Source organism: Varanus komodoensis, unplaced genomic scaffold, assembly GCF_004798865.1.
Source record: "Varanus komodoensis strain SLA01 unplaced genomic scaffold, ASM479886v1 scaffold57, whole genome shotgun sequence".
Lineage (NCBI taxonomy): Eukaryota > Metazoa > Chordata > Lepidosauria > Squamata > Varanidae > Varanus > Varanus komodoensis.
Genome location: NW_025336182.1, coordinates 3,969,034 through 3,992,799, shown reverse-complemented (window position 1 = coordinate 3,992,799; position 23,766 = coordinate 3,969,034). Strand labels below are relative to the sequence as shown.

Genomic DNA, 23,766 nt, shown 5'->3' with positions numbered 1-23,766 from the left:
ATGTAATGACATCAGCAGCCAGGTACAACCTGGAGCAAGGTGGACTTGATCTGCAAAATTTGCTTGGAAAGGAAATACTGTGGAATATCACCTAATAAGGAAGCAACTTTTGAAAAGCTCAGGCAGGGCCTCCTGGGTCTTCTAATTACCTGTGCAGAACCGCAGCTGGTAATGCAATATTCAGTGCTGTTCGTTTTATTTGAAAACAGCACTTTGCTAGCCAAAGAAAAGTTCTGAAATAAATGGTTAACAGTAAAAATACTAGGGATATTTACGTGGCACTATTTTCAACCCTCGCCCACAGGCACAGGTCATGTGCACAGAGAAATACAGCATATATACTGTTGGGAAGACATTCCTCCGACATTAAAGAGAAGACGATGACAACAGAAAGACTCACTTGCTCAAGCCAACAAAGCATTGCTTATTAACCTGGGGTTGTTGGTGATCGTGCAAAAGCAAGTGAGTAATCATGCTAATTTCCAGTGATGTCTGAACCTAGAACAGGTTAAAGAGAAACAAACAGAGTGTTAACCTATGGGTTGTTTTTAGTTCTAAGCTCTAGGTTGGTTCTGTCTGAATAACCTAGATTTCTGGGTCTGGACATCACAGAGAATCCAGGAATGGGAGATTAATAAGATAATGAACTTAAAAATGGAAGCAGAACCTGAAATAGCATTGTGGCTAATATGTTGTGAAAAGAAATGGAAATATAATATTACAGATGAGCAAATTTGGTATCAGCAGCAAAATTGATAATAGAGAAGAACTGGAAGGAGAAATGGGATCTCCAGTTAATTGAATGGTCTAAAGAAGTATGGAATTTAGCAGTTAATGAGAAGCTGACGTGCAAGATAAAGATGAAACAAGGACTGGTAAAGAATAATTATTTTAATTATATGGAGTTTGTTTATTGAACATGCGTTAGTAAAAGGGGAGGGTACTAAGCCTCCAATTCTGTATTGTAATTTTGGATGGAAGGGGCTATTTCAGAAAGAGCAGAAAAATTAAAGGGGGAAAAAACTAGGCCGCCATGGTCCCAGGGGAGGGGTACACTAAGGTTGACTTTTCAAAATTTTATTTCGTGTATTGTGCTTTTTCTTTGTTTGTATTTGTATTTTTTATAGTAAAAATTGAAAATAAAAAGTGAATCCAGGAATGGAGTGTCACCATGGTTGGCTGCTCCATGTTTAACCACACACGCTTTGTTTAATTGCATGAACCTGGTCAAAGAATAACAACTCTGCCCCAAAACTGTCCAGCTTGTTCACACAACCACTTGAAAGTTGTTATGAGGGCATTCCAGAGTGGCAGTGCCACCACCAAGAAGGTCCTGCCAAATATACATAAACACATAATCTCATTTTTCAAACAGACCTTCCGGTTCTCAATTCTATAAGACTGTCCTCTGTTGGGAGGTTAATTTTAAAAAGTTTGAAGATGCATTTTCAGATGAAAAGAAACAAAGATAGTCAATGTGGTGGAAGAGCCTTCTAGCATATCTTCAAAAATTACTCAGTCCGTTTTAACCCCAGATGTACATTTTCCAGAAATATTTTCTCTCTTTGCTGTTTTAAAACAACAGGGTAACATAAACAAGAAACACCAATTATTTCATTAATTGTGTTACAAACTATTGTAAGCTTTGGCCATTGGGCAGTATAGAAAGGAAACTCCTAACAGCACCTACATTTCCTTATCTTCCTGGGCAAAATAAAGGATCCAAGATAGGCACGTGTAAACTTCATCCTCTTGGTGCAAGGGTTAGTGAGCAAAATTAACGGGGAAAAGTTGGCCCTTTGGGCTTGCTATGGATTCCTCAGTGTGGGGATTACAGAGGCCATGAGGATGAGATAATTCCTAAAGTGTGGGGTTTTGCAAATTAATTACACAACCAGAGCATAGTTTATCGATCTGCCTCTGGACCGTGCGTCTGACGGCTGTTTTTTTTTGTCTTGATCCACTGTTCTACCTGCCACATTCTGCATATTAATAAAAACGACTCCGCCAAGGTCACACTTAAGAGCACAGAAAATAAACCGGTGGCACTGGGGAAGAGAGAGATTGCTTGCGGCCTGTCCAGTTGTTTGGCTTGAAAACCACAACTGCCGTCAGGTTGTAGAAACCCCGCTAGCCTTTTTACAAGATGGATGCACTTGTAATAAGGGGGTGGGAAACGGCTGTGGTTAGGCCTCAAGGAAAATTCAATTTGTGGTGCATTGCTGCAAGGACTAGATTTTGCCTCTGGGCTGTGGCGAGGCTGGAAATGATTTGGATGGAGGGGGAAGACATGCAGATTCCGTTTTTTACTGGATGAATCTGATTCTTTGCACATTAGTAACGAACAAGCAGATTTCTCTGAGCCACTAGGAAATAAACCTGTTTGCTTGGAGAAAAAGCTACAGCAGGGTCTCTGCACAAGCAATTTTCTGGAGTTTTCGTTTAGTCTAACACAGCCTTTTCCCAACCAAGATCCCACAAAAGCCTTGGACTACAGCTCCAATCACCCTCAGCCAGCATGGCCACTGGGAGGTGTAGTCCAACAATGCTGAAAGCATCAAATTTGAGATTAAAAAGCAGGGGAGGAGAGGGAGGAGTTTTGGAGAAATCCTGCTGCTGAGATGTCTGAGATAGAAGGAATCAGGAAAAGAGATAAGACTTCCGGGGAAATCCTTTAGGGTGATGACTTTTGAGGCCTTTCTTGGCCTACGCTTATTGTTATATTGCCTTTCCACAGAAACCACCAAGGTGCTATATGACAGACAAATCAAAATGAAAGATTAACACAATCATAAAAACCACACCGAACTAGGAAAGGTGCAATTCTAGGCATGTCTGAGCGAAAAAAAAAAGAGCCCCATCACCTCTTAACCACTATTATGCTCCTCATTTGTAGGTCTAACCTTTTAAAATCTGTAAGCCCCGTTCTCTTAGGCCTCCTTTCCCACAGATCTGTGCAAAACCATTTTGTAGGCCTGTGATAAATTTATAGAAAGCAAATCAAGGATTTTGGTTACCTCTTGGCCAAGCCGTTGTACACACGCCCTTGGAGCAAAAAATGAGTTTTGCATTGCGAATAACCCGGACGCCACCTGGCTCAAGGCCAATGGACTGGAGGGTTATGGCTGTACGAATCCATTGCCGTAGATATTTTCATCATCATGGCTTCTAAATTACTGTATTACTGTAGAATGTCATAAATGAGGTACAATTTCAAAGGGCTCAGGGCAAAAAGCCCATTGCAGGTTTTGCCCCCAGCAAACTGAATGGGTATATGAAGCCTGTTTATTTTCCCTTTCAAGGCCATATCTGTGAATGGGGCTGGTGAATGGGTTCTGTCTCTGAACCAGCGACGGGTGGTGACTTTTGAAGAGTGGGTCCTCATTGTAAGCCTCCGCCAAAAGTCGGAAAATGTAGGCCTTGCGGAGTTGATTCTTATTGACCACCCAACTTTAGCCCGTCTTTTGCAAAACTAGTGGGTCTTAATTGTGCCTTCCAGACCAAGCCATCTCAAAACAACCCACCTGACATCAGGAACGGCTCACAAAAATGTACTTGCTGCCTGCAGGAAAATCCATTTTTTTCTCAGTTAACAGGCAGGATTGCTGGAAAACTTGCTAAACACGAAGGTCCATGCAGCCTTCCCTTCGTGACCTAGAGTTGCTGAAAGTAATAATGCATTGTAAGATACTTTTGCCTATCTATGTTCAACCCCAATTTCGCATGGTCTGCCAGATAAACATTTTCGACTCCAGGTATCACAGCATTCCCGAATAGTCTTCCATTCAGGCACTGGCCAAGCCTGGTTGGTTATTTCTTCCTTACAACCATGAAGTGCGACTATCCAAAATAAATATCGGTTATGAAAGACGTGCATGCTTTAAATAAAGTATGCACCCATTCAAGGACTTTGCAATACACAGCAGTTCCCATATTTGCAGAGATAAGGGGAAGGAAAGATGGAATACAGCCAAGGACCCCCAATGAATATAGGACCTTTATTTTAAAAATCAACAATCAAGGGTTTCCCCCCTTAATGACTGAAAATAAATCTGGAGGGAAATCAAAAGTTACAAACAATAGAAACCGACTCAGATCCTATTAGCAGCCATTTTAAACTGTACAAACACAGGATATGCTCACAATCGTGGTTAAACATTCCACTTTGATCAGTTTCCCTCCCTCACCAGTATACATGTCTAAATTATTGCATTACTGTAAAAAATAAAATAATAAAATGAAGAATAGCTCCAAAGGTCTGAATGTCAGAATCCTACCCTTTATTTTGCTCGCAGTTAACTCGATAGGGCTGGTAGGCCTGCCACATATAAATTTCATTTATTTTCAATTATGAGCTCTGGTAAACAGCAATGCACCTTGCCCTGACAGACGTAATGGTGCTTACAATTACAAAACCACTATCTAAAAGTGATCTGAATGGCCCAATTTGGACATTTGCATACCCGGAATCGACAGCCGAACGCAAGGGTCTTGTTTTGCGGTTGTGACATCATCAGTGTGCAGTTTGGTTGCCTAAAATGAGAACTCCGGAGACACCAAAAGCTTTGTGGGTACTCTCTTTCTGACACAAAGGTATTTCAATCTGAATATGGTGGCCAGCAGCCTCTGGACCCCTCCAGATGATCCAGTGCTAGTCTGAATCATTTTTAGTCAAAGCAACTTTCAAAGGACACACATGGAAACCGATCGCAAGTCCACCCTTGGATCAGGGAACCCAGTGACTGAAACAGCCAAATAATCAAAAATCCCATGGCCAAGTCCGAGATGTAGGTTGTTTCCTACCTGTTTCCCCAGCACACTTAATTTCAGGTTTTGTCACATACCAGATAATTAAGGGGAGTAAGTTGTAAGCGTCACAAACATGGTCATTTTGCATTGCCAAGTGGAGGCCACATAGAGTGTCTGTCTCACCAAGAACTCTCTAAGCTTCCTAGTTTGGCCCAGAGCACTGATACTGGTGTCCGTTGGGTGCTAGTTTTTGTGAGCCGACAAATCCCACTGAATTCCAAACACATAGCAACTTCCGACGTCAAAACCATTTCCAGGGAGGAAGTGCCTGAAACATTCTATAAGGGACTTTGTCGGCGAAAAATGTGCCACACTCAAGACAGCGGGCGTGTCGATGACACAACAACCCAGTGAGTTCTTTGCAGCCCCCAAACCCAGAAGGAGGAAAAGCTAGATTAGACTTCTCCTAAAGTTGGTACACTTGGCTGACTTCCTCCTTCAGGCTGTGATGGAAACAGAGAACCACCTCCAAGCTATAACCATTAATAGTTTGAATGAGATAGACCACCCTGGTCTCCAACCCGTGCTGGACTGAATTTGAAACCAGGTTTAAACTTTGGGGAGCATCGGATTTAATGCAGAAAATAGTTCTCTCACTCCAGAATTGTCACTATAGTGACCCTTCCCACAGTTTGTTCAAGAAGTGTCTTCCTCGACCCAAAAGCCACCCAGCTAAGTACAAGCTCTGACACAAAACAGACAGTTCTTCCCGTCGTGTGAATCTGCACGCGTGTGTGGGGGTGTCCAGGAGTGGGGGTTAACGATTGTAGGAGTCTGAGCGAGACCCACACAGTCTGTCTCCTGAGCAGAGAAGTAACCAGCGCTTCTCCGCTTGAGAGAGGTCAGCACTAAGGCACGTGGTGCAAGGCCTGGAAAAGCGAAGCGACCCCGCCGGAGTGGGCACGGCGGACAAGAAGGGGACCAGCCCTTGGCTCTGCCGCGTCCCCTTGGGGAGCACGGCTGCGTTCGCCACAGCTCAGACTTGGCCAAGGAGAAGACCCTGGGACCCACTGTGGACAAGCCGCTACCCTTGTCTGTGTTACTCTCCGGAACCTCTGCAAGATGGAGAAGCAACTGGAAAAGCAAACAAGAAATGCACGTTTGGAAACACTGCAAAATGTTCATACAGAGAAGAAGCAGAGAGATGCCTTTGGCAGGGAAAGTGCAGGAACCTTGCCGGAGGTCTCCGCTAAACGGAATTTCCGAATGCATCATACATGATACCAAAGCGATCAGGGAAGGGTTCCGTGAAATGGCTCAGGCGCAGCTCCTTGGGTCCTCTCTGCCCCAAATTGTGTGGATCACATTGGCTACGTGCATCCATTCCCTCCAGGCATGGGAGGGAGCACCTGTGCATTAAACCATTAAGGCAGGAAGCAACCCGCTGGCATCCGTGGGTTTTTTAGTGGGAAATGCACTCGCAGTCCAGAACATGCTGTTTACCTGTGGCAACTGGCTGGCTCTGGAAATGCTGTGGACAAGGAAAAGTTCTGAAGAGGACAGCTCTGGGACCACGTGTTCCCCAAGAATGCACCTATGACCTCACCTGGGGCCTTGCGCTGCTGTTGCTTTAGGAATCAGAAGCGAGGGCGGAAAACCCGCAGCGTACACGGTAACCTGAGCCGCTGAGGTGGCGTGCGTCCCTCAGGAGGATGAGAACAAACCTGTTCAGCAACACAGTGCCTGTCTCCACCAGTTTGGGTAAAACATTTCCCTTCATACGGGAGGGCGGCCCTCCTCAGCTGGCCACCTTTCCGCTGCTTTGAAAACAACCCCCACTGGTCCACAAGCGTGTCCAGTGGTCTCGGGCGATGGGAACTGCTGTTTAACGTGCTCTGGAAACACCAGGTTGGTGGAAGGCTCTTGTGGGGTGCGCAAGGAAGGCAAGGACACTTCTCCACTGACAGAGCCCTGGCAACAGACAGAAAGAGCACGGAACACTTTTTAAAAGACCTTTGGAGGAACGAGATGGCTTCAGGGGCAGCTAGCTGGTTTGGGAGAGTTGAGATGACCTCGCAACACAGGACGAAACGGTCCCAAGCACGAGATGAAGAAAAGCGAGCCGACTAAAAGAGAATTTCCTCTTAACACTGGTCATCTGGTCCCAAGGCTGGCTTGTTTAACTTTTGCACAAAAGACAGGAGGGGAAAGCCAGTTAAACTTTTCACTTTGACGCAAGAGGTTTTGACTTCCTCGGAACTGAGGGCAACTGGAACGCTGCCAAGCTGCCAATGCAGCACCTGAAACGGTATCTCAAGAAGCTCGTTTTCAAAAAAAAAAAAAAAAAAAGCCAACTTTGCTCCACGGTTAGAAAACACCTTCACTGGGGATACAGAGTGCCTCTGATTAGGAAGCCTAGGTAGGGCAGGAGGTTTGCAGGAGAGAAGCAGGCATCTGTTTCGAGAGCCCTGGAGAGAAATATGAGCCGAGTCACCAAAAGAAATGCCGCCAGAGAAGATGGTCACGTTCGGTCTCTTGCACCCGGAGCACCTACGTCTCAACAAACCAAGGATCTGTCAGCACGGACAAAGATGCGACTTAAGGCAGCCTCCTGAACCGTCTCCTCAACACTTACAACGCGGACAAACCGGATCCAGGGATCCGGCTGTCCTCCCAAAACAAGTCGGCCCCTCTCCCTAGATCATTCAGCAAGGCTATTGCACATAAATTTCAGTACACATGCAAATTGGCATACATATATAGGCCCCATATATATACATAGATATATATACACAAAGAAAAAAAAATAAAATTTGGTTTTACAAAATAAACAGAAAAGATTCTATTTCTCAATCATTCACCAATGCCCTGAGAACTGGATCAAGATACAAATGCACATGGTGGTGCATAAAGGGTGCCGGGGCTTAAATATAATTTAATTTCTATTTTACACTCTCCCTCTTCCCATTTCTGCTCCGACTGCTGCTTAGTACGCAAAAATAAACGTTTTCCTTCCCACTGTGAAAGAGGCCTGTTTTATCTACAGATGCACAAAGCCGGGATGGCCACGGCAGCATCCGTCTTGCGGCTGCTTGCTAGAAATTCCCCCAGATGCCATTGTTCTTTCTGCTGGGTTTAAAGGTGTCATTTTGAGAGCGCTGGAGGAGTCCGTGAAGAGTGGTGGCCTTCTCCCTCCCGCTGCCCGGTGCAGCGCGATGTGGCTAGCAGGAGCTTGCCTGGAGGTTCCCTTCCGTCAGAAGCGACGTGATGGAGGACGGGCCGTAGGCACTGTCAAATTCTTCGTCTGAGCTCAAGTGGTCATCGTTCAGAGACGACTCGGCTGTGGTGCGGGTTGTTTTGCGCCTAGGTCAGGAGGAGGAGAAGGCAAGTGACAAATTTGCAGCCTCTGAGGTTGGGCGGAGACCGAAGCACCTGCCCTGCGCTGGGAAGTGAAACGGACCGAGTGCTTCCCCACTTTAAAGCAAGAGAAGGTTACCCTTTGCTAACCCTCCCAGTGTTTTGGACTACAATGCCCAGAATTCCTGACTGGGGGACAGCCAACATTTGGGACTCCGACTCCCACCGCTGGCCCATCATCCTGCTTCCACCTTGGGCAGCTCACGTGACGTGGGAACACACTCGCATCCCGGGTGTATTTGCGTATGTCTTGGGCAGCCTCTCTCAACCCTTCCGTCCTCTGGGTCTGGGATGTGCCCTCCGGAAGCTTTGGCCGCCCTGCCGGGCTCAGCCAACAGGGTCACGTGCGGGCCATCAGAAACATTTGGGGGGCACCTGACGGAACGACCCTGTGTTAGATGTCGCCGGACTGCGGGTCCAATCAGCCCCAGCCAGTATAACTGAGGGCCAGGAACCACGATGGGAGCCGAAGCCCAGCGCTGCAAGGGCTCTGACGGACGACCGGCCTGTTCACGCCTGTGTTTCCCTCTCGCTGCTTCATCTGCAGCCACCAACATTTCAAAGGTGAACTGCCTGGCGCAAAGACTTGTCCTTCCGGCTTATACTGCCCTGGGGGGTGCCACCCCCCCCCAGTGGAACTCGAGGGGCTGCGTGATGACAAGCGTGGGAAAGGGCCGAGGCGGGGGGCCTACCAGAGGTCCTTCTCCAGGGCCTTGATGCGGCCCTGCAGCTGCTCGTTCGTCTCGTGCTGCTCCTCCAGCTCCCGCAGGGCCTTCTTCCGGGCAGCCTCCAGCCGCTCGATCTCTTCCTCTGCCGTGTCCACCTGCCTCTTCAGCGCTTTGACCCGCAAGCTCAGCTGTGCAAGCGCAGAACGGAGGACAAGGCAATGAGGGAGCGGGCCCCTGCTCCGGGACTGAGGTCCTAAGAGGCGCTCAGCAAGGCCGCGTTTCCATCTCTGAGCTGGGACGGAAATGCAGCGGGATCCGCCTGATGCAGGTCCTTCCAGGGCGGTCCTGGGGCCTCCGACTCGCTGCAGGGCCCTTTCCCAGCCCGACCTGGACCGAATCTGGGAACTGCCGTTTACAGAGATAGTGCTCTACCGCCTTTCCCTCTGCCCTGTCCCCTTTAAAACTACAGCGTTTTCCTTTACAGGTCCCAGTTTCTTACTCAAAACCCCCACGAGTGAGTACCTGGGGACAGATCCCACCTAGGACGAGGGTGTTGTTCTATTCTGGCAGCCGCTGGATGCACACAACACCACCGCCAACGTTCGAGGCAGAGTATGGGTTGCTGCTGAACCACGGACGGCGACGTCATCCAAAACCAGTCAAGCTAGCAAGCCACAGTTCGTTACCACGGCTGGGTTCAGGCAACGGAAAACCTCCACTTCAACTACAACCCACAGTGCCGTGACACCCCCGATTCTGATTTCGTGAGGAACCCGGTCTCTATCTCAACCTGCTCCGCCCGGCGGGAGCAGAGAAGCGGTGCTTGTATCGCCACCCTCCGCCCGACTCACTTGGTCCTTCTGGTCATTCACGTGCTGCCTTTCGTCATCGATCTGGATTGTCAGCTCCTTCACCTTTCGCTCCAGCTTGCGGTTCGACGACACCAGAATGCTTTTCTCTCTGCACCGGCAAAGAAAGAGGGGCCGGGGAGGGAGCTGTGAAGGCTCACGCACTCTGGACGTTTCCTCTCACCCCCCCCCCCCCGCGTATTCTAACTCGTGCTGCAAGAAGAGGGTTTTCAATCAAATGTTTCTGCTCAAATACTTTCGGCTACCGGGGAAAAAGGCATTTCTATCGGATGTGAAATTAGCATGAGATGCTTCAAGGAAAAACCTTTCTCCTCTAGATCGAAGGGAAACCAAACAGCAACGGAGCCTGGGCCAAGGGAAAAGTTGCCCAGTCAAACAGGCTTTCCAGTTCAAAATTCTCTTGAAGGCTCACATCATGGTTAGTGATGCAGGAAAAATCGGTGCCAGCATGGGATGGTTGCCTAGAACTCTTACTATTACGGTCTTCCAAAAACTTGCAAACGTATGCATGTACTATATAAGGTCCCGTTATTTACGGTGAGTTGTACCATGGGATGACCTCCATGCGGACGCACAAATCTACACCCAAGTTCCTACGGATAGCTTATTAGCCTGATTTATGGAAGGTGGGGTGGGTGAGGGGAAAGAGGCCTCTTGTCAGTGCGACTAATTCAAAGCTTTAGCCTTTGGTAACCTGCCACGCTATACAGCGACAGAGTCTGACTGGCTTCTGCATGTTTCAAAGGAGAGGGCAAAGCAAACTTGGAATACGTGTCATCTGGGATGCTTGTCCACCATGGCGACATTCCTGGGAGGTTTGAGGCTGTAGCTCAGTGCAGATGGGACTCGGAATTATGTGTCCGAGAACCGGTCTGACCAGAGACGACGTGGCTTTTGCCTGGTGCGAGCGCCAACACTGGCCCTCTCCTTCCAGGAAGGGTTGGGGTGGCACGTACCTCTCTTCAGCCTGGAGCTTGTCCTGAAGGTCTTGGATGTGCGACTCCAGCTGCGAAACGTTGGCGCTGGGCTTCTGGAGGCCCTCGCTGCTCGTGAGGCGACTTTTGAGGTCTTTGTTCTGGAAAGGGGGATTTGAAAGCATTACTGGAAACGGAGGGGAGCCGAAGCCAATGGAGATGGTCTTCCTGGGGAGCCTGAAGAGGCCCAGCTGCCTTAGAAACGGAAGGCAAGCTACTGGGGGCCCCACATGGGTCCAGTGATACCTTTACCTGCCAATGAATTAATGGGAACTGCCCAGAGAGCTTCAGTTACGGGCAGTGTAGAAATGTGATGAATAATACCCGTAATTTTAAAAGAAAGAGGCAGGCTCTGAAGTGACTAATTGCTCAGAAGGCGTTGGCTTGCTCCCAACAAGCTCTACTCACAAGTCCTGAACACGTGCGAGCCAATTCGAGTCAAGAGACAAGCCTCTGAACGTTACTCTGAACGGGTCCTATTCTTCCAACGTTTGTTCTGGCGCTCCTGGCAGGCTCTGAAGAGCGCTGCGAGGGTGACCTGATGGATTACGTCAGGCTGCAGCCCATGTGCCTTTGCGCAAGCGCTCCCCAAGCCTCAGGCGGGACCTGCCACTAGCAGAGCTGGTCCCCCCAAGGAGGGGGGCGCCAGATTAGATGTAGCGGCTCCTGTTGACACACCCGCCTGCATTGCTTGGAAAAATGGATTAAAGGCACAATCCCGTGCAAGTTGGGACAGAGAAGAGTCCAGCAGCCTCGACGTGCTGCTGAATGTTGGGAGTCGCAGTTCTCCTCCTGTCTCGGCGTGCCAAGGGTTGCTGCTCGAGGGTAGCTCTTCTTCTGAACTATTTGTGCAACTCAAATGGAAAGCATATGGGGTCCTCCCGCCTCCCTCTCCTGGTCGCAAGCGGTCAGGAGCCGCCACGCACAACGCACCCGTCTCCCAAGGCCCGTGCTTGCTGGCGTGGATCGGCGAAAGAATTACCCCCGTCTGGAGCCATTTGCTCTGCCAGTGACGCCGAACAAGGGGCAGGGGGCAGAGGAGGTTCGAGTGTGTGGCCTGAGAGTCATCAATCCTGTTGCAAGCCTCTAGCGGTGGCCGAAGGCTGAGTCAGGCAGTTATAGAGGAGCGCTCAACAACATTACGTGACGCCTCAAGCCAGGTGGAACCAAATCCACCTCCCCTCCCCACATCTGAATAGGAAGTTTCATTAGTGGAGTTATATAACCGTAATTATTTTCCCCTTGGATTGAAGTGTGGCCAAGTGGAACCAAAAAAAAGTGTGTGTGTTTTAAACAAAAGCGGCACAGAATCCCACAAGGGCTGTAAACAGCTCTGTGTTCAAACAGGTTTTGGGCACTGGCTCCGGAACAGTAGCAGCGATGGGAAAAAGAACTTTTGCAAGCCAGGGATGTGAAGCCTGTTGCCTCAGCAGGAGCCAGGACTCCACGTCCCCCTTAAAACGGCAGTTTTTGTTTAACTGAAAAGGAGCGCTTGCAGATCTAAAGGCCTAGGCTGAGGGAGGTGCAAAGTAGAGCTACCAAATAACATCTTGTGACGTTTTGTTTGTTGTGCTAAATGGGGCTAAAATTCCATGACTAGCGCCCAAGCAGCAGACAGCGACACTGGCCCGTTAATGAAAATAGTTCTCCCACGGCAACGGCAACTCAGCGCTTTTATTGGGATGCATTAGAAACTGACAGCACAGGGCAAGCCTTCCAGTTCCCCACAACACTTCTTTCTGTGGGATGTTAAGCAACACCTTCTCTCTCTCTCTCTCTCTCTCTCTCTCTCTCTCTCTCTCTCTCTCTCTCTCTCTGTGTGTGTGTGTGTGTGTGTGTGTGTGTGTGTGTGTGTGTGAGAGATTAACAGTGCAAAGAAGGGTTCTACTGAACTTGGACGCTCGTTCAGTGACAGAGAAAACCAGCCCTAATAAAAGGGCTTATAAAAATGTTGCCCTATTAAGAATTTTGGATAGTTATGCGTTAAGCATAACTAGAGCACATTTGGCCTAAAAAAGGGTTGAACTCCATAGGAGGCTCCACCTGGGTGTTCCCTCATCCCGACAGGTGAAGAGCAACTTTGGGTAAAAGGGAGAAAGCGCTGCTTCCTATCTTGCCACATCACCTTTCGACTTTACAAAAATGGGTGCTTCCATTTGTGTATATCCCAGAACCTTGTCCAGTTTGGCCCCATAACTTCCTTTCGATTCCCATTGTGACATAAAAGCAATGAAACAACAAAGCTATTGATAGCGTGGAATCGCAGAGCCCTGAGGGTCTGGCCCTCTCACCCCGCATCCCCTGTTCCTTTAGGTTCGAGGAATTCCAGCTTTGCAAACATCAGGTACTGACCGAAAGACCAACTACATCAAGTCAAGCCAGAGCTTTCCCTAGAAGCAAGAATGACAAAACTCTGGACACATCCTGAGAAGGCAAGACTCCCTGGAGAAGACCGTCATGTTAGGGAACGCCGAAGACAGAGGGCAAAAAGGAAGATCCAGCAGGAGATGGATTGAATCCGTAAAGGAAGCCACAGGCTTGACCTTGAAGGAGCTGAATGGAGAGGTCATGGGTGGGCCTTCATTCACAGGATCGCTATGGGTCGAAGACGACTGGACAGCGCTTGGCAACCACTACCCCGAAACCCTGATGCCTCTCTTGGCAGCCTGAGGGCCCAGGCCCCCGAGTTGGTGCCCTGCACAGGAGGCTGGGATTATTATTATTTTTTATTATTATTATAGCATTTCTATGCCGCCCCTTGCCGAAACCTCTTGGATTTGCAGTCCAACGCATCTGGAGGAAGTTGCTTGAGGGAGGCTGGCACAGCAACAGGGGACAAATGAAGAAAGGGGCATTTCCATGCATATCCACTGCGAGGTTCCGCAGCCTCAGCCACCAGGAGACAGAGCCCGAAATATCTGGACGGTGTCGGGCTGGGGAGGGCTGGATTAGATCAGATCAGGCTGAACGCGCACGATGGTTCTGGACGGGAGTGGGGCGGCACAAGAACCGCGTGAACTTGATCACTGTCTTGAGGAAGGATGACGAATGGAAACCCCAAAACTCTGGCTGGGGCCTTGTGCCCACCGTGAAAACTGCCTTGAGCCCCGTCAAGGAAGAGCAGAGAAGTATGTTGTCAGAAGACAGGCAAAAGAGAGTCCAAACGGTAAAAGCGGGAGGCAAAAAGCAACCCTGATTCCAGATGCCAGTTCAAACAGACCAGCTTAGAACTCTTTGGCTACAGTGCCATAGCCATGAGGATGTTTAAACAAGAAAGCTGCCAATCCCACTAAATTAAAAATAAGAAAAGGAGTCCTCCAAGAGGTGCACTATGCACCCTCCTCCCCATCCTGTCCTCTCGGTGACCACCAACTGGCCAAAGTCTCACTCTGAGCTCTGGCCTGGGAGGCAGGCACGCGAGTCGACCGCGCTCTTGCCTGGCCGAGCTGAGCCGCCCGGCCCGGCCCGGCGGTGCGCTGCCACCATGCGCGGAGGGCCCCGGGCACACTTCGTGCCAGGGATGCAACGGCATCCAAGTCAGGTGTCCCCGAAATTAATTACGCAGAGAGAACAAGAACAGCTCAGGGATCTTGTTTATTAAAAATGACTCGGGTGTGCATTGGCTTTAAAGCAGTGCTTTTGCATAAACCCCAGTGCAAGCCCGGACAGGGTCGGCCTGCGCCGGAGACACAGCAGCGAGGCGGAGGAGAGGATGAAAGAGCCGCTGTGGACGCGGTGCGGAACAGCAACGGAAGCTGTTGGACTCAGAACAGACGGGGCAAGGAGATTGCCTACGGGCACCAGAGCAAAGGGGAGCTCACCTGTGCCACTCTCCTGCACAGGTGTGGCCTAGTGGCTTTGTCCCATCCCCCTCACCACGGACCCCAAAGCCTTAAGCGCACTCCTTACCAGTGGGGTGAATGGATCTGCTTAAGCCTGTTCCTTTCCCACTTCAGAAGAAGTGTCTGGCCATAGTATCTCGGCTTCATTCCAGTGCCAACCCCCGCAAACCAGCTGCCGGATCCTAACAGTTTCCCAGGGCCTCCACACAAGAGCCCCCTGCCCTTTGCTCACGACCCAGTCTCCAGCCTCCGACAGGGGCCTCCAATGGGGCGGTGGAAAAAATTAGACACAAACCACAGGAGCATTCCTCCTCCGGCTCATTATGCAAATCATTTGGGCTTAGTAATGGAAAAAGGCAGGTTAAGAGACTCAATTCCCCCCCCCCCCGCTCTCTCACATACTCTCTCCATTTTGGATGCATGTCAAAGTGAGGCATTTGCAAACCAAGCCCTTTTAATCTTCATCCAGTGTATGAATTTCAGCGATGCCTCCTTCCTAATCCAAACACCTCTCGACTTGTTAACACGCCCTTCTCATTCCCTTCTCGCTTTTCAAAGAATGCTTTCTCAGTCAGGATGTCATCTTAAAATGTTATTCAGAACTGGTTGGTAACAGAAAAGGCTCGGCTCTGTTTACCTTTCTAGCCCCACCCTACCATTAGTAGCTTAAGAAGTGGCCTTGGCTCCACCAGCCATTGGCTGGACTGCGGTGCGACGTCACGGAATATTCACAAACATTCGCGAGAGAAGGGAGTGGTCAGCCACACAACGGACTTACTGCGGCTTCCTGCAGAAGAGAGGACTGGCTGGACTGGGGGTAAACCAGGCACCAGATGTCGGCTCTTAGCCCGCAAAACTTTTAAAACGGCTTCCCCAAAGCTGGCGGAGTCCAGCTGTAGCAGAAAGAGCCTTAAGGCATTGTACAGACCGTCACTGGCGTGGCAGCCCACGCCTCGACTTTAGTGGCAGAGGATGCGATGCTGTCCGTGTTTCGACCGAAAAAAAGGCCGATGACGTCCTGCATGCCCTGGGCACAGCAGGGCCGTTCTCTCCCGCAAGAGCAGCGGCCAAGTCTCGAGCAGAGACGCCACGACCGCCTGCTGTGTGTGAGCCGGCCAGAGCCAAAGCAAAGGGGAATGAGTGGCGGAAGCACGCGGGAAGCAGGGGGAAAATGGCCCCAGCGTCTGTTGAGGCCCACTCTGAACTGACGTAGAGAGGCACCCCGAGCAACAAAGGCAAGAAAGCTTCTCCGGGCGCCGGAGGAAAACACTTACAGCGCCAAGCCATTTGTGTCGTTTCTGGGGGCAGACAAGCTGGAGGCGCCTGGGTTTTGGCCGACAATTGCCTTTGCTCCTGACGGCTGGCTGCACCTACCCAAAAGCCCCAGAGGGCACCGGCTGCCTAGCCTTGGCAGCTCCCCTTTTGCCATGGATGCAGAACCCAGTGGAGGCTCCCAAATTCTCCCCACTGCAGCAGTGGTATAATACAAGACCCCAACCCAGGTTTGAACGGCCGGGTCTGGCCTTCCGGCACGGGTGTTTGAAGCCCTGAACAGCCTGGGGGCAGGAAACCTCGGGCGGAGCTTCCCCCCTCGGTGCCCTGCCCACTCCCCAAGGCCACCTGAAGGCATGGACCCCTTGAGGGCGATGACCCCCCCCCCTTTGTGGCACCCCCCTTGGAAGCATGTTTATGTCAGAAAGCCTTCCTTGGCTTGGTTCCTTTTAACTGATTCCCTGCTTTCTTATGGGGTTGCATGGTTTTAAATCTGCTTCTTATTCAGTGCCCCACAATCTCTGTTTAGGCCTGCTGAAAGCAAAGGAACAGAACCGCAGTTACAGATGCACGACAAGCACGTGGGAGGCCCAGAATGCCCCAGAGGGCTCTGGGATTGGAGCCCGGGGCGCCGCCACCTCACCTGCCTTTCCAGAGAGACCTTATCACACTCCAGGTCCTGGCGGATGGAACGCTCCTGCAGCAGCTCGGCTCGCAGCTGGTCGATCTAGAGGCAAGAGGGGCGGCAGCATCAGCAGGGCAGGCGTGTTGCGCCCGGTCAGAGCGCCATCTAGTGCAGGCAGCCTGCTCTGGAGTGCAGATGAGCCTGAGCTCACTCCTGCTGCTTGTCCCTGGCAGCTAGCATTCCTGGGTAGACTGCATCTGAACATGGAGGCTTCATTCCTGACTAAGCATGGCTGCTCAGAGCATAAGAGTCCTGCTGGGTTCAAATACAGGCCCATCTTGTCTAGGGACAGACAGATGCCCCCTGGGCCTGAAGACAATAGGCATGCCCCACAGCAACCACAGGGGTCAAGGGCCTTTCTTACCACAGGGGTCAAGGGCCTTTTCTCAGCAAGGAAAAGTTACGACTTCTGGGATGACCCGTCTTAGGAAATAGATGGAGTTAAAGCAAACTTGATAGAATTCTACACACTTTAGCATGATTATACTTTACATTTATATCCCGCCTTTCTCTCTTTTGCAAGGAACCCAAGACTGCTTCCTTAATTTCCTCCTGCTCTCCCTTTTATCCTCACAACAACCCTGTGAGGTGAGTTGGGCTGAGAGTGCGCTTCATGGCCAAGTGAGGACTAGAACCCTGATCTGCCCAGTCTGGGTCCACCACATACAGAGAAACTTGAGAAATTCAGAAGCAGGAGACTGAACTGAGAGGCTAACAGAAACCAGTCCCTGAATGCTCCTCCCAGCAGAATCCGACCCTTGACTCAAGGTGGTTCGACAGTCTTGCTTCAGGCAGGCAGTAGGCAGAGATCAGACTTGCATGATCCATTTGGATTTCTACTAGAATCCCTGAGACCTGGCAACCAGAAAATGGTGCAGACGAGAGTCTCAGGGCAGTGGAGCGCTAAAGAAAAAGGAAGAGGGAGCTTCTTGACCCATATTTCTGAAGCTGACGGTTCACGAGCAGCCAAGATGGCTTCCGCGCCTCACCTGGTCTCGAGTGCGGTTGATTCGCTCGGTGAGCAGCTCCACCGTGTTCTTCTCCTCCTCAAGCTCCACTTCCAGCCGCTTCGCTTTGTCCTGAAATTTCAGCGACAGGTTTATATTACAGGCAACTGCACCCCAAGTTCCCACACTCAGATTTCTAAATGCATGAAATAAACAAGCAAAAAAGCCCGAGTTTCTATGTTCCACCAGTTGTGAGAGAAAAGTTGCAGGATTTCGAAATGCTACAGGAGTGGAGAAAGAACAGAGGCGGGTTTTGTTTCATTCTGCAGAACTCCATGTAGGAAAATACAGGCTTTCATACCTTGCAAAGGATGACAAACGTATCTGTGCTCTTCTTGAGACTGTTTGTTTTTTTTAAGATTGAAAATTACCTGCTTTAACCATCATTGCTCAGAAGCAAGACGATGGATTTGACTGAGTGGCGACACTGCCCCCTGCTGGTACAGGGAGAGCTTTGCCTGTGCTGGGTGCTCCCCTGTTGTGGCGAAGGCACTGCTTGAAGCTCAAGGAAAAGCCTTCCCACATTTCTGGGCATGTGTTCTCCACCCCACAACCCTTGAAGCCCCTCCTATTCTGAATCTCTACTCTCTTTTCGGAGCTGCTGGGGGAGCAGGGGACGTACGGCAGTCTTTGCTGGATTGTGGGTGTTTAGGCTAGCCAAGTGCCCGGAGAACCTGTTCTTGCCCCTCCTCTCGTTAACAGCAACAGAGGTCCTTTTCTTGTGGTGTGGCCCAGCCATTTGCAACCCTAGTTTGCTCCTGAACCAACAATTAACCAAACAAAAATCCCCCCCGCCAATACTACGCAGGGCACTTGGAAAAAAGCAGTCAGTGCAGAGTTGCTGGAAGCAGAGAGAACACAAACCTCCAGCGACTTGGCCTGGCGGGACCGATCTTCCTGGGACCGCCTCTTGGACTCCATCTCCTGCTGCAGGTTGTTCAGGCGCTGGGCCAGCAGCTCCTTGTCAAAGATGGCGTTCTCCCGCTCCGCCTGGGTATCTTGCAGGGCCTGCTTGAGCCGAGTTACCTTGGGGGAAATAAGTGGGGAGGGTGACGTGGGCAGAACGTTTCCAGGAACTTGGAAACGTTGGGTGTTCGTTTTGAAAAGGCGCACGTCTCGTCTTTAAGCACGCCGCCTATTTTGCTTTTCTGAAAGAGCACGCAGGACTGCCGAGAGGGCACCTTCACCTGCTAAAAGGCGTGGAAGGAAACAAGACTTCTCCACATCCCTTTCTCAGGTTTGGTTTACTTTGGCCTTGAACCCAAAGGCACTCGCTAGATCGAGGAAGGGGAGGAGAACCCTCTTCCCGCCTCACCTCGTCCTGCAACCTTCCCAGATTATACTGCATCTTCTCCACTTCGGCATTCCGGTCTTTCGCCTGCTTCTGAGAGTCGGTGATCTCCCTGCGGGATTTCTCCTTGTACTCTTCCAGCTGTGACTGCAGTTCAGACAGCGCGTTGTGGGACTCTGCGGACATCTTATCGAGCTGGGAAGGGAGAGGAAGTCCCGATTACCCACAATTCTGGTTCTGACCCAGCACAATTCCATCCCATCCCTCCTGTCTCTCCCCGTGGCTCTGTCTTCTTCAAGAGGACAGGCCTTCCGTGTCCAGATGTGGGGGCCAACCAGGGAGCCTACGGTCATCTCCCTGGGATGCACAGACTGCCCTTCTGGGAGTCTTCCAAGCAGCGTTTGCCCAGTTACCGTTGGAGACAGGATGTTGGACCAGGCTGACTTTTGTCCCATCACGTGAGGCACTGCAGCTAGGAGTGGAATTTCCCAACAGAAGCCCAGCACCCCTCTGCGAAGCAAACGTCCCAGGCACATAGGAAATGGTTCTTTCCCAGGGAGTGAAATCAGAGCCTCCCAAACCAGCCTGGGGGACACGGCCCTTCTGCCCTCCTTTGTCCGCAGCAGCTGGCGTGCAAAGACGCGGAGCAGCCGGGTGCAGTCGGACAAGCGCACGCACCCCTGGGTCATCTCTGCAGGCTGTTCCGGCTCAGCAGGGCTAGACGGGCACCCGCCACTCACCTCTTTCGTTAGCTTCCCGATGCTCTTGTCCAGCAGCTGCTTCTGCTCTTCCAGCTCGCTCTTGGCTCGCTTGAGCTGTTCTTTTTGCTTCAGCTCCTCATGGTACGAGGCGCTCAGGTCCTGGTGCTCCCGCGAGAGCCGGCTGAGGCTCCGCTGGGCTTCCTCCAGGCGGCTCTCCAGCGACCGCTTGGCCAGCAGCAGCTCCTGCTCCTGGTCCGTGGCGTTCCCCAGGGAGTCTTCCATCTGCTTGCGGTCCGCCTGGAAGGCAAAGGGGCGCAGGGCGCGCGCTGAAGTGGACAAGCGGGGGAAAACACCCACCGCAAGAGACATGCAGCATCCGTTCAAACCCAGAGGGCATTTTCAGATGGACAGGGCAGAAAGATTCCTGCCCCGAGGAACTTATACTGCGCACTAGACAGGACTGACAACAGAGAGAAGGGACAGAAACAGAGGAGGAGGCATGCACAGGGGTGGAGGATATGCATCCTTGTAATCCTTTTCCCAGCATCTGTTCAGCCACTGCTGTTGCCTTTACATACAAGAGATCAAATAAGTGGTCTTTCCGGCAAGAAAACCACGTGATCTTTTAAATTCCTGGGATCTCCAGCATCCTGTCATTGGTACCATGCAAATGGAGAAGGCGGCCAAGAGCTCACGGTCCCAGTCCCCTCAGCCTGCATCCTAAGAATCATCTCGACTGATTTTTCACATTTTCCAAGCCTTGGGGATGTGCATCTGCTGCTCAGGACTTTGGATCGAAATGTGCATGGCTTGAAGACATTTATTTCTCTGAGGCTTCCTGAACCGAGTCTGATGTAAAAGCAAGAATTTCATGCTTGCCTGAAAAGAAAGGGGATTTCAGGATCCCAAACCTGGCGTTTCTGCCAAGCACGCAAAGTGCTTGTTGGTGTAATCAGAAGTTGACTTTAGCTGGAGGAGACTGTTTGTTGAAGGAGAGATTATCCTGTTAGCTGTTAGCCTGAAACTTTCCTTAAGTTTACACACAGATCAAACATATTTTTGGGAAAGAAGCGAGATTATCGCTCCCTGTGAAGCCCTTCCGCTACATCCCTTGAATTAATACGCCCAGGTGCCAGCCAGCAGAAAGCACTGTTCACACTGCTTCTTTGTACTTTGGCCGCTTCCCGAAGTTGGCAAAAGGTCAAGGGACCTGCTAAAGGAGACGTGAACCAAAAAAGGGCCAATTCAGATTCAGCACTGGAAGACCAAAAGCATCCTGTAAAACCAGAAACAACTTTCTGACCCAAAATGCAGTCACTAATTCCTGGTATTTCTTCTGCAAGCTCACACACGTAATTTTAATGTGCATCACAAAAGCTGACTTTTGCCATTAATATTATTATTATTATTACTCCTAATTATTTCTTTTTATATGGCATGATCCACAGACAAAAAATGAGAGGGTAGGTCTCTGCCCCAAGAGACTTTAGCAAAAAGAAAGAGAAGGTGACAGAAGGGGAAAAGGGAGAAGAACATTGATTTTGTTAGTTAAAAAATGCCAGGGGAGAAGGAGCAAAAGGGATCCATTTCCTGAGCCGCAGGATTAAGGACAAGACAAAAAAGTTAAATGCATTAAAACAAGACTTCCCTGAGACAGTGAGGAGCTCCTCCCATTCCCACCAGTGCTTTATGGTAGACAGTACCTGTACACGGAGATTGACTTCTCAGCTGTCACCTTTCAAAAACCCACAAATGGGACCTAAAGGCAAGACTCCTTCCTCCGGTAACCTCTGATGAACTAGAAGTTTCCCTTAACCACCATGACAAAACAAAATGGCTGCCTTCACGGCAAGGGGCCAGATTCCGGAATCCTGAGTGCTCAGGACTGATTCTTTCTCCACTCATCCTAACAAAGGCCTATCACGAACTGGGACCTAATTCACGGCCACAGTATTAAACGAAGAGGTTTAAAAGAAAAACCGGGAGCCACGGGATTCCTTCTCCCTTGAGTACCTCTAGCTTGGCAATCTTTTCTTTCAGTCTGGTCTCCACCTCCTGCCAGTTGTCCGCAAAGTGCCGGAACTCCTTCAGCTGCGACTCCAGGCCCAGGATCTTCCGCCGGAGATCGTCGTTTTCCTCCTGTGTCTCCCGCAGCGTGGACTCAACGGCCTTCTTCGTTTGTTCGGTTGCCTCTTTCTCTCCCTCCAAGGCAGCTTTCACCTGAGAAAAGGGGCAAGGAAGAATGTGGCTAAGAAGCGACTAAAGGCAGATCTGCCCGCCCTGCACACTTGCTCCTGATAAACTCCTCGCACGGGGCACATCCCACGGCTCCGCAACACAAGCAGAGTTTCGCCCTTTCCGCCTCGCCAGAGAGCCCCCTCGCCCACCCGCCCGCCAGCCAGCCAGCCAGCAGGCAGGGCGCCAAGCCTGTTCCCGGGCCCTCCCGATCCGTTCCTCCCAAATCCTTGCCTTGAACACCTCCTCGCACTCCTTCTGGAGGCGCTGCATGTTTTGCTGGAACTGCTGCTTCAGCTCCTCGGCCTCCTGGTCCCGGCTGGCCACCTCGTCCTCAAGCGCCTCCTTCAGGCTAAGCAGCTCCCTCTCCCGCTGCCGCAGCACCTCGTCCTGGGCCTGCTTCTCCAGGGTTAAGTCCCTCAGCTGCTCCCGGGACTCACGCAGCTCCTGGCAGGAGGAGGAGGAGGAGGAGTTTAGCACGATTCATCAGAAGAAATGGAGCCCAGGTGCCTGGGATAGGTGAAGCAGCCCATGAAGAGCGCTCCCCAAGCTATCAGGGGTCAGTGCCCTTTCTGGGCCTGGGGCGCATCTGGGAACTTGAACCACCTCAAAGTGGACCCATGGACTGCGCTCTGGCATCTGCCGGTCACACGCCTGGCCCTCAGGCTGCACCGCGCCTAGGAAAACCCGTTGTTCCAGGATTATGGGGCATCCCCAGGCCTCGGCTGTGGGCTGATCTATCCCGTCGGGACTCCCAGCAGGCAACCTGGGATGCCAAAAGGACCCCGAGGGAAGAACAGTCCCCACTGATCGACTTCACACAGGCTGCTCGCAGCTGGGGAAAAGCCCAGTCCCTCGGCTCTAGTGCCCAGCTCAGCGTGAAATGAAGAGCACAGCCACGCAAGCTGGAGACCCAGGCGGTGCCTCTGCTCTGGCAAGCTCTTCTCCACAAGAGCCAGCCGAGCGCCCCTGGAGAGCCCACCGACAAGGCCCGGGGGCAAAACCGCTCCTTCCCCTCTGAGTGTGGGCAGGGCCCGGGGCTGCTGGAGCAGGCTGGCAAGAGTCGCTCCCAGGGCTTCCGAGGAGCTCCTTCCTCCCTTTGCCTGGAGATGCCGGGAATCGAACCCGGGGCCTGCTGCATGCACTGGGAACCGTGGCAGTCCCAGCCTAACAACACCAGTCCAGCCAGCGGTCCCGGGAATCACCAGGCCTGCCACGGACAGCCCGACGGACCCCGGCCTCACGCCCACCGCTCAGCGCACCTTCCTGAGGGAGGCGGCCTCTCCGGCACTCCCGGCGCTGCTCCGGGCCTGGTCCGCCTCCTGCCGCAGGGCGGTGACGCGCTCGCGCGCCTCCCTCAGCTCCTCCTCGAGGTCTTCGCGCTCCATCTTCACCTGCATCAGCCTGGAGAAGGGCAGTTGTGGGGCGAGGGGTGGGGCAGAAAAGCAAGAGAGCGCTGATCAGGCGGCCCCTCTCCGCCAAGGGCCTGACCCCGTCCGAATGTCGAGCGGTCCTGGCTGGGCGGTCCCACACGCCGCCCGGGCTCCTCGACTCAGTCGGGAGGGGGCCCGATCCACCCAGGGCAAGAGGGGCTTACTCCTGCTTGGTGCCGCGCAGCTCCTCCTTGTTCTTCTGGAACAGCTCCTTCCAGTGGGCCACCTCCTCGTTGCTCTCCTGCAGCTCCCTCTGCAGGTTCCGCACCACGGAGTTGATCTTCTGCCTCTCGGCCTCCAAGCTCGCCTGATCCTGGCGGAACACGCGCAACACGAGTTCATGGGGAAGGGGCGCTCCCGCAAGCCTTGTGGCACTCCCGCCCAGGCCTCTCCTTCCTCATTCTGCCCAGGACTGGAACCCTCGCCCTTCTTCGCCCAAAGGGGCAGAGGAGGCGGTAAAGCGCTGGAACCGGGGCTCACGTAATGCGATGCTTCCCCGTAACGCTTGCTCCCGCCACACCCTGCACAACAATATCTAGCATATCAGGGAGAAGGTACAGCTAGAACCCCCCTTCTTACTGGGCCAGCCGTCTGCATGCAAGGAACTCTTAGCTCTGCACGCA

At 51.6% G+C, this 23,766-nt stretch overlaps 1 protein-coding gene across 1 annotated transcript in view; it reads right to left on the bottom strand.

The window, feature by feature from the left end:
- Positions 1-3,984: 3,984 nt before the first annotated feature.
- Positions 3,985-23,766, bottom strand: part of CGN (cingulin) — a 51,096-nt gene continuing 31,314 nt past the window's right edge. The window contains exons 9-21 of the mRNA XM_044449235.1: positions 23,308-23,456; positions 22,973-23,114; positions 21,945-22,157; positions 21,489-21,695; positions 19,515-19,772; positions 18,799-18,969; positions 18,348-18,509; positions 17,466-17,555; positions 16,435-16,518; positions 10,660-10,778; positions 9,686-9,794; positions 8,859-9,022; positions 3,985-8,112 (exon numbers count right to left, since the gene is read on the bottom strand). Of these exons, the coding sequence (XP_044305170.1) occupies positions 7,971-8,112; positions 8,859-9,022; positions 9,686-9,794; positions 10,660-10,778; positions 16,435-16,518; positions 17,466-17,555; positions 18,348-18,509; positions 18,799-18,969; positions 19,515-19,772; positions 21,489-21,695; positions 21,945-22,157; positions 22,973-23,114; positions 23,308-23,456 (2,010 nt within the window). The 3' untranslated portion in view covers positions 3,985-7,970. The remainder of the gene's footprint in view (positions 8,113-8,858; positions 9,023-9,685; positions 9,795-10,659; positions 10,779-16,434; positions 16,519-17,465; positions 17,556-18,347; positions 18,510-18,798; positions 18,970-19,514; positions 19,773-21,488; positions 21,696-21,944; positions 22,158-22,972; positions 23,115-23,307; positions 23,457-23,766) is intronic.